We start from the raw sequence: 13003 nt of genomic DNA on the forward strand, positions 1-13003 counted from the left end.
CGATTTTAGGATTATCTCACCCTAAAATCATTGGACCTTTTTATAAATCGTATGCGCATATGTACTAGGGGTCTATTTGAAAACAGAATCTTAAATGTATTCAAATCCATTAAAATTCATTCCAGATGACGTCCCCCCCAATGATAAGCAAAATCTTAAAATTTAATCAGCATCAGCTGATATTTTTTTTGTATATTCAATTTCGTTAACATTTCTTCAAAACCGGCCGCGAATGGCATACCCGGAGTCAAAATGGTTAAATTATCTATTGGACAATACAACTTAATATTGTTCAAGCAATTCAGCATATAATGGTTTTATGCTAGGCATTTTGCCAACCAACTACTCAGGTATGAGTAGGGTTTCATTTAAGACTTGTAACAATATGAAAGAAACACTCCTTAGAGAATTATTGGTGAATGTAAAATCGTAAAAATTTGGTATGAAGTCTTCATAGCAGAGGCTCATTCTCTATCTTGACATCGCACTCAACCATTGAACTGTCCACATAGTCAAACGAAGTTGGTGTTTTTCGGCTACTAATTTGGTAGCTGGAATTGGATAGATGGTACTGGGATTTCTCCAGCTGAGTGGCAAAACTGGAATTCGGGGCAGGAGTTAGTTTGGGCATGCCGCGATCTAGAACGTCTTCGGTTCCCGCCCCTGTGAGGATCTGCTGATCCTCCTCCCTGAGTTCCACCAGAACGCGCGCCATCTCCATTCGAAACTTAAGATTGCTAATGGCTGACAGAGACTTTACGTGCGGCATCATGCTCATTAAGAAACTCAAGTCCGAATCGTTCTTTAGATCGGCTTCAGTGGCAGACTTTGACGCCTGGCTGGCGTATCCATTCAATAAGGGAGCATCGTTCGACGGCGAAGTCTTCCTCCGACGTCCTCTCTTCGAGGGCGGGTGTGGACGTGGCAGGAATTGTTGGTGGCGCGGCAAGTGTATGGGCAATGTGGGCGATAGATCCTGATCGGAGCGATGGGCGCCCGAGGATGAAGAATCCAAAGGCTTGATCAGCGAGCCTTTATCCGAGCCAGAGTCCTGGGGCACTGACGGCTCCCGCTTGAATATGTCCTCGATGATCTCAAAGTCAACAGAGTCATCATTGTCCAAATCCAAATCGATAGCGAAGTCAACCAGCCGGGTGGACTCGAAGGCTTCCTGCTGCTCGGCGTCCATCACGAAGGGCTGTGGTGGAAAGGGCACCAGGCCCTCCGGATCGAAGATTTGGCGCATGAACTCCAGTGAGCGAAAGTACGGCCAGTGGGACATCTGGATGCGTTTCTGCTGTATCTTTCGCACCTCTGCCCGGTAGCTATCTCGCATTCCCTTGAAACGTTTCTTGCACAGCGAGACTGCAAAATGGCCAGGTGTTATTTATAGGTTTCCTAGGCATACAAAACCCGCCTCGTTTACCCGCCACTCACCATCCTGCTGCATTATCTGCGCGACACTCGCCCACTGGAGAGCTGCGTCCTGGTTGCGGTACGAAATGGACATGTTTGTGTCCCACAGACACCGCCGCTTGGACACCTCCTGTATGAGACGGTAGTTATCTGATTTCATGGCGTAGTGGACCAGAAATTGCTGTTTGTCCACAAATGCAATGCAATGCAATGAACTTGCGGATCCCGAATTTTTAACGCGATCTTCGCAGCAATCACCGCGCTCACAGCAAACTCGACGAATGTGTGAGCGGTTTCGATTCGACGGTAACACTTTTAATATCCGAAATTTTGGCTTGCTTTGCTGCGTTTTGGTGGAATATACAAAATTTCGCTCTTGCTAAATCTCGCAGTTTCGATTGCCACTACAAATAAAACATTAACTGCGCTTGACAGCTCTGGCCAAACAGCTGCTTAACGGTATTACCAGGTGCAAGCAAAACGGCCACACCAAAGGCACTATGACACTAGATGAATATATTTCGCACAACGATTTATTACAAGCGTTTAAGGAGCACAATCCTAAAAATACCTGCATTGGATTTAAAAAAAATGTTAATTTTCGGATTAACAATAAATAAAGAATTTAAGTTTGAAAACAGTAAGAAAGAACTGAGACGAGTTAGTCAGTGGTGTCATACCAGCATGCTTTCATTGGGGTTGCAACCCTGGCAGCAAAACAAATGATTCACAAACGAATTGATTTTGTTGCCGGCTGTGGGTTTAAAACTCGATAAAATCGTCAAGCTGCCATGTCGAATTCTGTGGAGGAGTGCAAGGATGAGGACCTGCCCGCAAACACGCTGGAGCACTTCACCGAACTGCAGCAGGTGCTGGAGATGATCGACAACATTAAATCCATTGCCGCTACCACCTTTGAGAGGGAGTTCGAGCAGTACGCCCAGGTTTTGTCTAGATATCAGGAGCAGCCCCACCTCTTGGATCCACATCTGGAGGAGTTGCTCGGCAAACTGCTCTACAAGATTCGGAAGCCAGATCTAGACACAGGAGAGCTCCATGCAGCCTTCAAGTATCTCTACATCATCTGCAAAGTGCGCACCTATAAGGTACTGGTAAAGTTTATGCCACACGAACTGAGCGATCTGGAGTTTGTTCTGGATTTGCTGGGTCAGCAGAATCCCAAGGAGTACGAACAGTGGGAAACGCGCTATATACTGCTCCTGTGGATGTCTATCCTGGTCCTAAATCCCTTTCACATGTCGAGACTAGATGCCTATGACACCTCCACAACTGCTCCCACCACCAATTGCAGTCCTGTGAACCATGTCCAGTCGAAGAACACCAAGATGGATCGCATCTTCGAGCTCATCCAGCTTTATGTGTCCTCCAACGACACATGCAGCAGCATGGCTGCTTTCCTGGCCGCCAAGTATTTCATTCGCAGTGACATCAAGGATCTATATCTGGAGCGCTTCCTGGACTGGATCATGGAGCAGCACCAAGCGGACACGATGAACGTCAAGTTCGGCCAGCTGGCTGCAGTGGCTGCCATTTTAAAGCACGGAAAGCGAGAGGATCTTCTGCCCTACGCGGACAAGCTTCTTCAGTGGATCACTTCCTGTCAGTACAAGGATGACAACGACTTTCTCAAGTACAAGAACTATGTAAAAATCATCCAGAGAATTGGATTGGTTCATTTGAAGCCACGCATTGCCAGCTGGCGGTATAAAAGAGGTAAGCCTGGGGCTTGTAATTCACACATTAAACCATAATAAACCAGTGTTTTCTTAGGCACTCGTTCACTGGCCACTAATCTAAACCAGACAAGTGCGTCAGGAGGTGAACCAGCTGTTTTGGAGTCATCAATGGAGGAAGGCGAGGAAATAGTGGTTCCCGATGCCATAGAAGAGGTGATTGAGGAGCTTCTCCAGGCACTGCGAAGCGGAGGAAACGATATACGCTGGAGTGCCGCCAAAGGATTAGGCAGAGTCACCAATCGCCTTCCCAAGGAGCTGGCCGATGAGGTTATAGGGTCAGTGATTGATATACTCAACCCGCTGGAACCCCACGAGGCTTGGCATGGTGCATGCCTGGCTTTGGCAGAACTGGCAAAAAGGGGATTGCTGCTGCCGCATCGATTGGAGGAGCTAGTACCCCTCCTCATGCAGGCGCTCTTCTACGACGAGATGAAGGGCTACATGTCGGTGGGGCAGCACATCCGAGACTCAGCCTGCTACATGTGCTGGGCATTTGCCAGGGCTTACAATCCAGATGATGTGAAGCCCTTTGTGCACAAAATCTCATCTGGCCTGCTGACCGTTGCCGTGTTTGATCGCGAGGTGAACTGCAGGCGGGCTGCCTCGGCAGCTTTTCAGGAAAGTGTGGGACGCCTGGGCAACTTTCCCTTCGGAATCGAAATCTCCACCACGACGGACTTCTATTCCGTGGGCATCCGGCAGAATTCTTACCTAAACATCAGTGACTACATTGCACAGTTTGAGGTGTACAGGGAACCATTGATTAACCATCTAGTTCAGCATAAGGTAAGCCATTGGGATTTGGCTATCAGGGAGCTTACAGCCAAAGCCCTGCATAAATTATCCCTTTGGGAGCCCGAGTACATGGCCGCTGTGGTGCTGCCGCAACTGCTGGCCAAAACTGACACCATCGATATTAACTGCCGGCATGGTTGTGTCTTGGCCATGGGAGAAATAACTCTAAGCCTACGGAAACTGGAGGAAAAGAGTGATTCCCAAGTGGTTTACCTGTCCAACCAAAGGGTTGTGGAGCTCAATGAACTAATAACAACGTTCCTAAACAAAAACTTCTATCGCGGAATGAGCGGCGACCTGATGAAATCCTGCACGAGCAACTACATAAAGAACTGCAGTCAGGCCAAGTTGCAGGCTACGCCGGAGTGCTTGGGTAGGAAATTAGTCTCTAAAGTATAGCAAGATTATTATTAAATGCGTTTATTCTTTTCAGTTTCCTGGCAGAAAGTCATCGATTCCTGTCTGATCACCAAATCAAACGGTATTCGGGATGGTGCGGTGGAAGCGTTCGGCGAACTCTGTGCCACATATTACTGCTCAGATTCCAGGCACGAGGAAAACGAAGCCATAATTAACACTTATCTAACGGGAGCAGATAACGATTTGGAGGAGCACATTCGCATGGGCTACATTGCTGCTCTGGGCGCGCTCCCCTCCTTTATGATCCGCTGTCATCTGCAGGCTATATTAGACAGTCTGGTGAAACACTCCCTAACTCCACTGCAAGCAGTTCTGGTGGGTGAAATGGGTGACCGCGAGAACATCCAGGCATACAGGTGGAGCGAGGCACGGACACAGAGCGTGCTGGCCTTGACCAAGTTGGTGAAGACCGTGGGATATGCAGGGGGAATTGGTGAGTCAAAGATCTTAGTTGTGTGCTAAGAATGTAAAGAAATCTTAGTATACAATTACTTTTTCAGACTCATTTGCTGAACCGAAAAACTTTAACAAGGTTATCGAATGCCTGTTAAAAGCTCTGCAAGAGTACACCCTGGACAACCGTGGTGACATCGGAGCGTGGGTGAGGGAGGCGGCCATGTCATCGCTATACGAAATCATCACTACGTGTCCGCCTGATCTCCTTGCCCCAGAGCAAGTGCATGAGATTGTCGTGGGCTTTATGCAACAGGCGGTGGAGAAGATCGATCGCACTCGTGGACTAGGAGGTCGCCTTTGCTGCCAACTGATCCATCATCAGCCGAGGATCCCCCACATACGGGAGCACTCAAAACTCTTGGAAATATTTCCCGCGGATGCGGAATCCGTGCTTTGGTTATTTGCCGATCATACATTCCCGCTGTTCTGCGAGCTGCTCTCTCTGCCGGATTACTCTAAACGAGTCCTTTTGGGTCTGAGTGCCAGCATTGGTCAACTGACTGAATCTCTTGTAAGTTGTATAGACTACCTCTTCGTCAATCTCTAATATATTCTTCCTGCAGATCAAGTATGCCTCCAGTGCCTTATTCCACTTCTTGCGTTCCAATCCTGAGACTGTTCCGCGTCTCTGCTCCGAAGTGGTCCAGATCTTCGAGGAGCACCTGCTAAACGAGCGCGTGACCTATCCTCTGCTCAGTTTCCTGGATATACTCATTGGCTCCGGAACTGTGGAATCTGTTCTACACGATGAAGCAAATCTCTTTGCAGAGGATATATTTAGGCTGCTCAACCTGGAGGTTAAGGGCTACAAGAAGCTGTACAAGACCGCGACCAGCATCAGTGCTTTTTGCCAATTGCTCCAGGTTCCTCGCCTGTCCAAACGCATCCTCTCCAAGCTCTCAGTATTTCTTGGACTGCAGCACGTCCACGTTCGCAAAACCGCTGCTACGAAATTGTACGAAGCGTTGGCTCTGCATGGCGATGTCACCGAAGTGCCCGAGGAGAATATGGATGAGATCCTAACACTGCTCTCGGAAACCGACTGGACCCAGCCGCTGGTGGAGGTACGTCCGCTGCGGAACCAGTTGTGCCAACTAATGAACATCAAGCCTCCCGTAAGTGGAGCAGCTGCAGCAGCCGCGTTGCAACAAGCGAGTGCTGATAAATGAATGTTCCCACATGTATTTAATATATATTAATGCACAATTGTACTGACAACATAAGTGGTATTCTTAAGAATTTTTAATATTTTGGAAGCACATATTCATTTTAACTCCATGAGAAACATGTTTTTCAATATTTTTCGTTTTCAAAACAAAGAGCTGGCAAAACACTGGCTCAAAATATATTAAATATTGTTCAACATTATAGAAACAAACGAATAATTTTCGATAAAAATAAACATTTGAAAAATGCACGTATAGCTATTTCCAAGCCAAATATTTTTGAAAAGGCGCTAGGCCGTTTCCCATTTCATTGCGACGGTCACACTGCGACAGAGACAGAAAAAAACAAGACAGGCGAGGGAATGAAAAATAAATATAAATTAAACGCGGACTACCCAAAAGCAAGAAGGGATAAAGGAGTCGAGATCAATTAAACACCGCCGGACTTCACACGGAGAAATTTGTCATAGAAATTGGTTTTTTTGTAAATAAAACACGAACTCGCAAAACACACGTTTCTTTCGCCGCACAACGTTACGTTACACAATTGTGGATTGTGGTGTCACCTGTTCCGCAGCCAGTGTAAATCACGATGAGTATTTGGGGGGTCCGATGTCTGACGCAGAGGTTCATCCGGCAGGCGTACATCCTGGCCAACAGAAGGCTTTTGGGTCCGGTGCCGCAACGCTCGCCGCCGGCATATGGTAAGTGAGGTTATGGCTGACTGGCCAAACAGATCCGTGTTTTCATGTTTTTGTCGATAACTAACTAGCATTTACGCCGATTTCAGCTCCTCTTCGGCCCGCCCACAGCAGCCTCTATCAAATGGTAAAGAAACGCACCCTTGAGGCGCGCACCAAATTGCAAGCAAACAAATATCCAAATCATCAAGTCTGCGTCACCAAGCCCTCGACCACGCCGCCCGTTGAAGAGTACGAGACGGCGGTGGAGGCAGCCGGCGTTCCCGTCTACGCCAATGCCCAGTATCAAGCCCATTCCCAATCGGAGCCACTCTTTAAAGTGGTACCCGTCGTTCATCACATTCACCAACCATTTTAGCTGGATAAGTTCGGGGATGCAAACTAGGGTATCGCAACTTCCTACAAGCCTTGTGAAATTGATAACTAGCGAAAACATAGCTGGGTTACTAATCAGAAACCAGTTTGCATTCCCATTATAGAGTTGCAGAGTTGCTTAGCAAATATTTAACAATATAATCAATTTCCAGGGATTTGCTGACGTCAAGTCCGTGTGCAGTGCTAAGGATGTGCTAAAGTCGGACAGTGCAAAGCTCAGCACCAGCCAACCCGTCCTGGATTCCTGCAAAGCGACTAGTCCCTGCGAGGAATTCAAGCGCAAACGAAAGGAGACCACCTGCCAGCCCTGCAACGAGGATGGCACTGCTCTCGGTGGCGGTGATGGTGGAGACGAGGAGTGCGAGTGTCGGATGAAGGACCTACGGCTTAAGTGCCTCTTGGGTGCCCTGGCTGCCTTATTAGCCGGAGGATTGGTATGTTTCGATCTGATATCTAAAGGAGATATTATCTAATTACTTTGCTGTTATATAGCTCGCTTGGTTTATGACTCGGAATACGGATGACAGTGAAGCCAAAAAAGCCGAGGCGGAGGAGGAGGAACGAAAACGTAGATTAGTTGCTGGACTAGCCACGAGTAAGTAAAGCAAAAACCAGAGATTATTTGAATTGGTAGGATGGTCTTTACGAAAGAACTTTCTAGATTAAACACAATTTGCAGTTCGCATTCAGATAAGCATTATCTAATACATACCTCAAAATCATCATGATTGGATAATAATTACAAACATTTTTATGATAGGCCGAGGTAACTTATCACTTTGTCTCTATCCGCAGGTCCACCCAGTTCTGAGGACCTTCCCAAGCATGTGCCGTACCTGATTATCGGCGGCGGAACCGCTGCCTTCTCTGCTTTCCGAGCCATCAAGTCTAACGATGCAACAGCCAAGGTTTTGATGATTAGCAACGAGTTCCGCAAGCCCTACATGCGTCCCCCGCTGTCCAAGGAACTGTGGTATACGCCTAATCCCAACGAGGATCCCATCAAGGACTATCGATTCAAGCAATGGACGGGATCCGAGAGAAGGTAGGTCTAAATAACTATTCCTATAATTGAAACCCATTTAATTATTCCCTTCCTGCTCACAGCTTGTTCTTTGAGCCGGATGAGTTTTTCATTGACCCCGAGGATCTGGATGATAATGCAAATGGAGGGATTGCCGTCGCTCAAGGTTTCTCTGTGAAGAAGGTGGACGCTCAAAAACGCATAGTGACATTGAACGACGGTTACGAGATAACCTACGACGAATGCCTAATTGCCACCGGCTGTGCCCCCAAAAACCTGCCCATGCTCCGTGATGCTCCGCCCAGCGTGCTCGAAAAAGTAATGGTCTATCGCACACCCGATGACTTTGATCGCCTCCGCAAATTGGCGGCGGAAAAGCGTTCAATCACAATTGTTGGTAATGGATTCATCGGTAGTGAACTGGCCTGCTCCCTGGCACACTATTCCAGAGAGAACAATGGCGGCAAAGTGTACCAGGTGTTCCAGGAAAATGCAAACATGTCAAAGGTCCTTCCAAACTACTTGAGTCGCTGGACGACGGCAAAGATGGAAGCCCAGGGTGTCTGCGTTATCCCCAATGCCAGCATTCGCTCGGCAGTTCGCGATGAATCCAATCTGAAATTGGAGTTAAACAATGGTATGACTTTGATGTCGGACGTGGTGGTGGTCTGCGTGGGCTGCACGCCAAACACGGATCTTGCTGGACCCAGCAGGCTAGAGGTGGACAGGAGTCTCGGCGGTTTTGTGGTCAATGCAGAGCTTGAGGCCAGGCGGAACCTGTACGTGGCCGGTGATGCGTCCTGCTTCTTCGATCCTCTGCTGGGCAGGCGACGGGTGGAGCACCATGATCACTCGGTGGTCTCTGGTCGGCTGGCCGGCGAGAACATGACGGGAGCAAGTAAGTTACTGAGCTTATAGTTAATAACTGCTCAAGCGTAATTTTCGCCGTTTCTTTTGCAGAGAAACCTTATCAACATCAGAGCATGTTTTGGTCCGACCTAGGTCCAGAGATCGGATACGAGGGTATTGGCTTGGTGGATTCCTCGCTACCCACCGTTGGTGTGTTCGCCCTACCCTCGGAATCCGCCACGCGCGTCGACCAACTGTCTGAGTCTAGTGATTCCGACGTGCCGGAGACCAGTACGAGTTCCAGCCAGTCGTCGAAATCCGATGCCGGGGCTAGCCAAGATGGCGTTACCTGTGATCCCGATGAGGCGGGCAACTATGGCAAGGGTGTAATATTCTACTTGAAGAACGACAAGATCGTCGGCATCCTGCTGTGGAACCTCTTCAATCGGATAGGCTTAGCTAGGACAATAATCAATCAGAATAAGAAGTACGATGACCTCAATGAGGTGGCCAAACTGTTCGAGATTCACGCGTAGAGAACTGCGAGTCCCGAGAGACCATGGAGAAGATCTGGCTACCCTGATATGCTTATCAGCACGCACCGAACAGAAACGATCCAACCCGAATGCCTTTAAATGTGTTTACTGTGTACATTTGCAACTGCAACTAGATACGAACCGCAATGACGCAATGCAGCAGAAATTTTAGTTTTATTATTTTTGGAATAAACCTTATTTTGTAGTCAACTACATTGATTCGGTTATGTAGCAGCAAAGTGCATATCTGCATGTAAATATTGAAAAGTCGTAGACAAGCGGATCTCTGTTGGATTGTATGTAACTCGCGTAATAAACAAAGCACCAAAAAGTTGTTGACAAAAAATTCACCGTACCAACTAAACTGTTCAAATTATTCATCCGCTTCTTGATCCTGAGGCACACATAATTTAACTAATCCTAAGATTTTTTGTCTTGATTCTTATTTAAATAAAGCATAGGAACTTGGAACTTGACTTCAATCATGTAGCCCATTTGTTTATTGTCCGAGTTGTCTCACAACGGCACAGATTTAAATGTACATATTTTTTGGAATTTTCCCAGAATTTGGCCAAGCCATCTGCTTTATAAAAGACGAGCACCTGGTTTAGGGTTAGCAGGATTAGCTGAATATAGCGAGGATCAATAAAGTTCGCGAAATATTACTTTCGCTGAACTAGGATCCTACCTGACTGGTGCCAAAGGTGGTTACTTATTAGGGCCATTCGGATTACCGACCAATTGGTAGGTAGAGCGCGAGGCTGGCGGCCCATAAACAGGTAAATCCTTGGGATATATAAACTTTGTGCTGAGACAAGCAGGACATCAGTTCCTTCTCGACAGTCTAATCATGAAGTACCGCATGTTGAACAAACGCAAACAGGCGACTCCCTCGCCAGTGAGAGATTCCGACGCAGCCGACGTGTCCGTGTCCAACCACAGCGCTCTGGAACTGGAGGCGGCTGCTGCTCTCTTGTTGCTCCGCTACCAATACGATCGACAAGTGTGCAACAACATTATATCCTACACAGAGTCCTGTTCCCCGACTCCACCGCCGGCAGTTGCTGACAACACGACGCCAAAGGATCAGACTGTTCGTCCGCCAGTCGCCAGCCAGCCGCTGAAGAAGCGATCCATACCATCGCACATCCTCCGCAGATCCCTGACTCCGGCGAAATCCGACACTTCAGTGAGCAACAAGTCGATAGTCAAGGCCAAGACGAGGACTCCACTTCCCAGTAAGGAGCGCAACTGCAACAGGGCCTTGCTTAAGTCCTGCAGAAATATGATTCGCGAGTTTCTCGACAATCAGGAGTTTATCTAAAAAAAAAGTTTAACTATGTATCCTGAAACCAATTCTACATTTCTAATTTTACACAAATCAAGATTTTAGAAATCTTCGCCCAAAACGCCACAGTGAATTGCACGATTGCAGAAGATATAGAAACGAAATCCTTAAATAATTGTAACCCAGTATATTACAGTCGCAAGAAAGATGAAGGCGATCGATCCTTGGGATCTTGGATTTCAGTTTTCAATTTATTTATTGCATATAAATTTGTTTCCTTTTTTATACATATATAAATTATGTATTGATCGAAAGATAACGTTTTCAATGGAAGAACAGGTATTGTGGCGACACTAGAGTGCTAATTATTAGCTATTGGCGGTGTTTAAACTTAAGGCGTACGAAAAACAAATAGAAAATTATCTTTAGCGTAGATCTACACAATAATTAATAATTACAGTTGCACTACAGGCTAAATGTATGAACGTGCATCGATGATATCTTCTAACTCTGTTCATTCCGTTTAATGTAATTAATAAAGTGCTTCAAATGTACATTTTCTATTGTTTCATTGTGTTTTTAGCGGGTGAGTGCGTTGTGGGTGGTGGGAGGGTGGTGGCTGGTGGTGGGAGTGAAAGTGTGGTGGTAAGATCGTAAGCGTTTTACAAACTAAAGTTGTTAATGCTTAAATGAACACCTTCATTTGCTGCTACTGCTGCTGGGCTGCCGATCGATTGCAGCCACTTAAACTAGCGTAAAAATAATAAAAATAAAAGTAAGAGCAGTAGAAAACTAATGTGTATACATATATGCGTGTGTGTTTATCATCATTGCTATATTAAAATGGAAGCCAATGTTTTTCTATCCGTGTTTCTTGTTGCAGTGTATCTAGGGCTAGGGGCTCAATTGAAATTGAATTTTGAAAGCTCTTTTTCCAGGCTGATCCTGAAACGAGAGCAGCCCCATCCTCGCACGAAGGATCGCCAAACTGTTGCAGGTTGGCTTTTTGGAGCTGCTCTGGTTGCGTTAGCCTTCAGCCAATGTGAATCAAAGATAATTCTGTTGTTATCACAAGAAATCAATTTGTCTTGTTGTATACAAAAACTCTTTCTATGCTGATTTGTATATTAATTAACAATTTCGACAACAATTCAAATTTCATATTTCCTTCACTTTCATTCTTTAGATTTTAACAATGTTTGTTGGTTTTTTGTTCTTTTTTTTCGTTTTCATAAATTTGAAACCATTGTTGAGGCAACATTTGTAAAGCTCAAAGGTGGCAACACTTACGGTCTAAGCTACTGGCTAATTTATACTCCTTATTCGCTACTCATTACTTACTTATACGATTGATTATGGTTAGGCATATTTTTGTTTTTGTTTGATAAATGTAGAAATTGGCACATAATCGAAGGCTGCGCTGCGCCGGCTCAAGAAATCTACTTACAACAACGAAATTACATGCACTCTGCTCTTGCTTAGCTTAGCTTAATAAATACGCATGATGTATAAAATAAATGTATGTATGTATGATTGTGTGTTGGCTTATGCAGATGTGATTTCTATGTACAGAAAGTCGGACAGGTCGTTTGACATCCGAAAAGAAAATATAAAGCAGCAATGATTAGAAGAACCTTTGATCAAGAAATTGAATATTGAATATCAAGTTTCGTGCATGAAAGAAATACAAGGTGGTTTTCTTAATTTCTCTTAAATTTCGAAATGAAATTTCTACACATTCTTCAATAATGAGTTTTCCGTTTCGATTGCATTCTAAGCGACCCATCCTAACCAAAAGGCATCCAGAATTTTATCCAGCAGAGTGTCTGTCTATGTGTCTGTGCGCTTGTTGTGCTGGTCCCACATTATTTAGCTCAGGTAATGTTGTGTGTGTTCAGGAGGGAGTGGAAGATGGAAGTAAAGCGGTGATTGTCTCAGGACACTTCTCCTCCTACTGCTGCATGTGTCGGAAGGAGTCCTCCGACTCGCCGCCATTGCAATCGCTTTCCATCGGCACTGGCTGTGCCTGTTCACTGGCCTGATCCATGGGCCTGGGCGAGCTGCTGGCATTGGAGGCGCCTGCCTGCTGTTCATCGTGCTTGGGGGACTGCCCCGCTGGCGAAGCGGCTATCTGGTGTTCGTTGTATCGTATTAACTTGATGGTCGTCAGGCCGTCAGCGTTGCGAATGAGTCTGCAGGGCGAACGCTTGATTAGCTTTA

General features: G+C 46.2%; 5 protein-coding genes across 8 annotated transcripts in view; 3 read left to right on the forward strand and 2 right to left on the reverse strand.

The window, feature by feature from the left end:
- Positions 1-155: 155 nt before the first annotated feature.
- Positions 156-1862, reverse strand: LOC6730652. Of its 2 annotated transcripts, none has more exons than XM_002077787.4 (2): positions 1438-1862; positions 156-1365 (listed from the first exon to the last, which is right to left on the reverse strand). In XM_002077787.4, exons 1-2 carry the CDS (start codon positions 1574-1576, stop codon positions 452-454), a joined length of 1053 nt encoding a protein of 350 aa, XP_002077823.1. In that variant the 5' UTR covers positions 1577-1862; the 3' UTR covers positions 156-451. The 2 variants fall into 2 exon arrangements, with proteins under 2 accessions (XP_002077823.1, XP_039150844.1); XM_039294910.2 differs by having other exon boundaries at positions 1427-1566.
- A 211-nt stretch (positions 1863-2073) lies between these two features.
- On the forward strand, positions 2074-6122 carry LOC6730653 (tubulin-specific chaperone D). Its single transcript, XM_002077788.4, has 5 exons — positions 2074-3150; positions 3208-4341; positions 4402-4821; positions 4889-5355; positions 5408-6122. Exons 1-5 carry the CDS (start codon positions 2208-2210, stop codon positions 6011-6013), a joined length of 3570 nt encoding a protein of 1189 aa, XP_002077824.1. The 5' UTR covers positions 2074-2207; the 3' UTR covers positions 6014-6122.
- A 182-nt stretch (positions 6123-6304) lies between these two features.
- On the forward strand, positions 6305-9971 carry LOC6730654 (putative apoptosis-inducing factor 1, mitochondrial). Of its 2 annotated transcripts, none has more exons than XM_016179412.3 (7): positions 6305-6714; positions 6801-7033; positions 7239-7520; positions 7579-7681; positions 7882-8131; positions 8194-9008; positions 9071-9971. In XM_016179412.3, exons 1-7 carry the CDS (start codon positions 6603-6605, stop codon positions 9493-9495), a joined length of 2220 nt encoding a protein of 739 aa, XP_016023090.1. In that variant the 5' UTR covers positions 6305-6602; the 3' UTR covers positions 9496-9971. The 2 variants fall into 2 exon arrangements, with proteins under 2 accessions (XP_016023090.1, XP_002077825.1); XM_002077789.4 differs by having other exon boundaries at positions 6801-6838.
- Positions 9972-10024: 53 nt separating this feature from the next.
- LOC27206539 lies at positions 10025-11337 on the forward strand. 2 transcript variants are annotated; one of them, XM_016179414.3, is made up of 2 exons: positions 10025-10274; positions 10339-11337. In XM_016179414.3, the coding sequence occupies exon 2, from the start codon at positions 10346-10348 to the stop codon at positions 10817-10819; it is 474 nt and encodes a 157-aa protein (XP_016023092.1). In that variant the 5' UTR covers positions 10025-10274; positions 10339-10345; the 3' UTR covers positions 10820-11337. The 2 variants fall into 2 exon arrangements, with proteins under 2 accessions (XP_016023092.1, XP_016023091.1); XM_016179413.3 differs by having other exon boundaries at positions 10026-10274; positions 10325-11337.
- LOC6730656 (ets DNA-binding protein pokkuri) overlaps positions 11021-13003 on the reverse strand; it is a 34005-nt gene continuing 32022 nt past the window's right edge. Inside the window, exon 4 of the mRNA XM_016179185.3 lies at positions 11021-12975. Within this exon, the coding sequence (XP_016023094.1) occupies positions 12735-12975 (241 nt within the window). The 3' untranslated portion in view covers positions 11021-12734. The remainder of the gene's footprint in view (positions 12976-13003) is intronic.

This window comes from Drosophila simulans, chromosome 2L, assembly GCF_016746395.2.
Source record: "Drosophila simulans strain w501 chromosome 2L, Prin_Dsim_3.1, whole genome shotgun sequence".
NCBI lineage: Eukaryota > Metazoa > Arthropoda > Insecta > Diptera > Drosophilidae > Drosophila > Drosophila simulans.

Excerpts from the sequence above, each read along its gene's own strand:
- LOC6730652 (XM_002077787.4), bottom strand. The coding sequence starts at position 1,576 with ATGAAATCAGATAACTACCGTCTCATACAGGAGGTGTCCAAGCGGCGG. Across the intron at positions 1,366-1,437 it reads GCAGATAATGCAGCAGGATG|TCTCGCTGTGCAAGAAACGT; the intron begins GTGAGTGGCGGG and ends GCCATTTTGCAG.
- LOC6730653 (XM_002077788.4), top strand. The coding sequence starts at position 2,208 with ATGTCGAATTCTGTGGAGGAGTGCAAGGATGAGGACCTGCCCGCAAAC. Across the intron at positions 3,151-3,207 it reads CAGCTGGCGGTATAAAAGAG|GCACTCGTTCACTGGCCACT; the intron begins GTAAGCCTGGGG and ends GTGTTTTCTTAG. Across the intron at positions 5,356-5,407 it reads GTCAACTGACTGAATCTCTT|ATCAAGTATGCCTCCAGTGC; the intron begins GTAAGTTGTATA and ends TTCTTCCTGCAG.
- LOC6730654 (XM_016179412.3), top strand. The coding sequence starts at position 6,603 with ATGAGTATTTGGGGGGTCCGATGTCTGACGCAGAGGTTCATCCGGCAG. Across the intron at positions 6,715-6,800 it reads ACGCTCGCCGCCGGCATATG|CTCCTCTTCGGCCCGCCCAC; the intron begins GTAAGTGAGGTT and ends CGCCGATTTCAG. Across the intron at positions 9,009-9,070 it reads CGAGAACATGACGGGAGCAA|AGAAACCTTATCAACATCAG; the intron begins GTAAGTTACTGA and ends TTTCTTTTGCAG.
- LOC27206539 (XM_016179414.3), top strand. The coding sequence starts at position 10,346 with ATGAAGTACCGCATGTTGAACAAACGCAAACAGGCGACTCCCTCGCCA.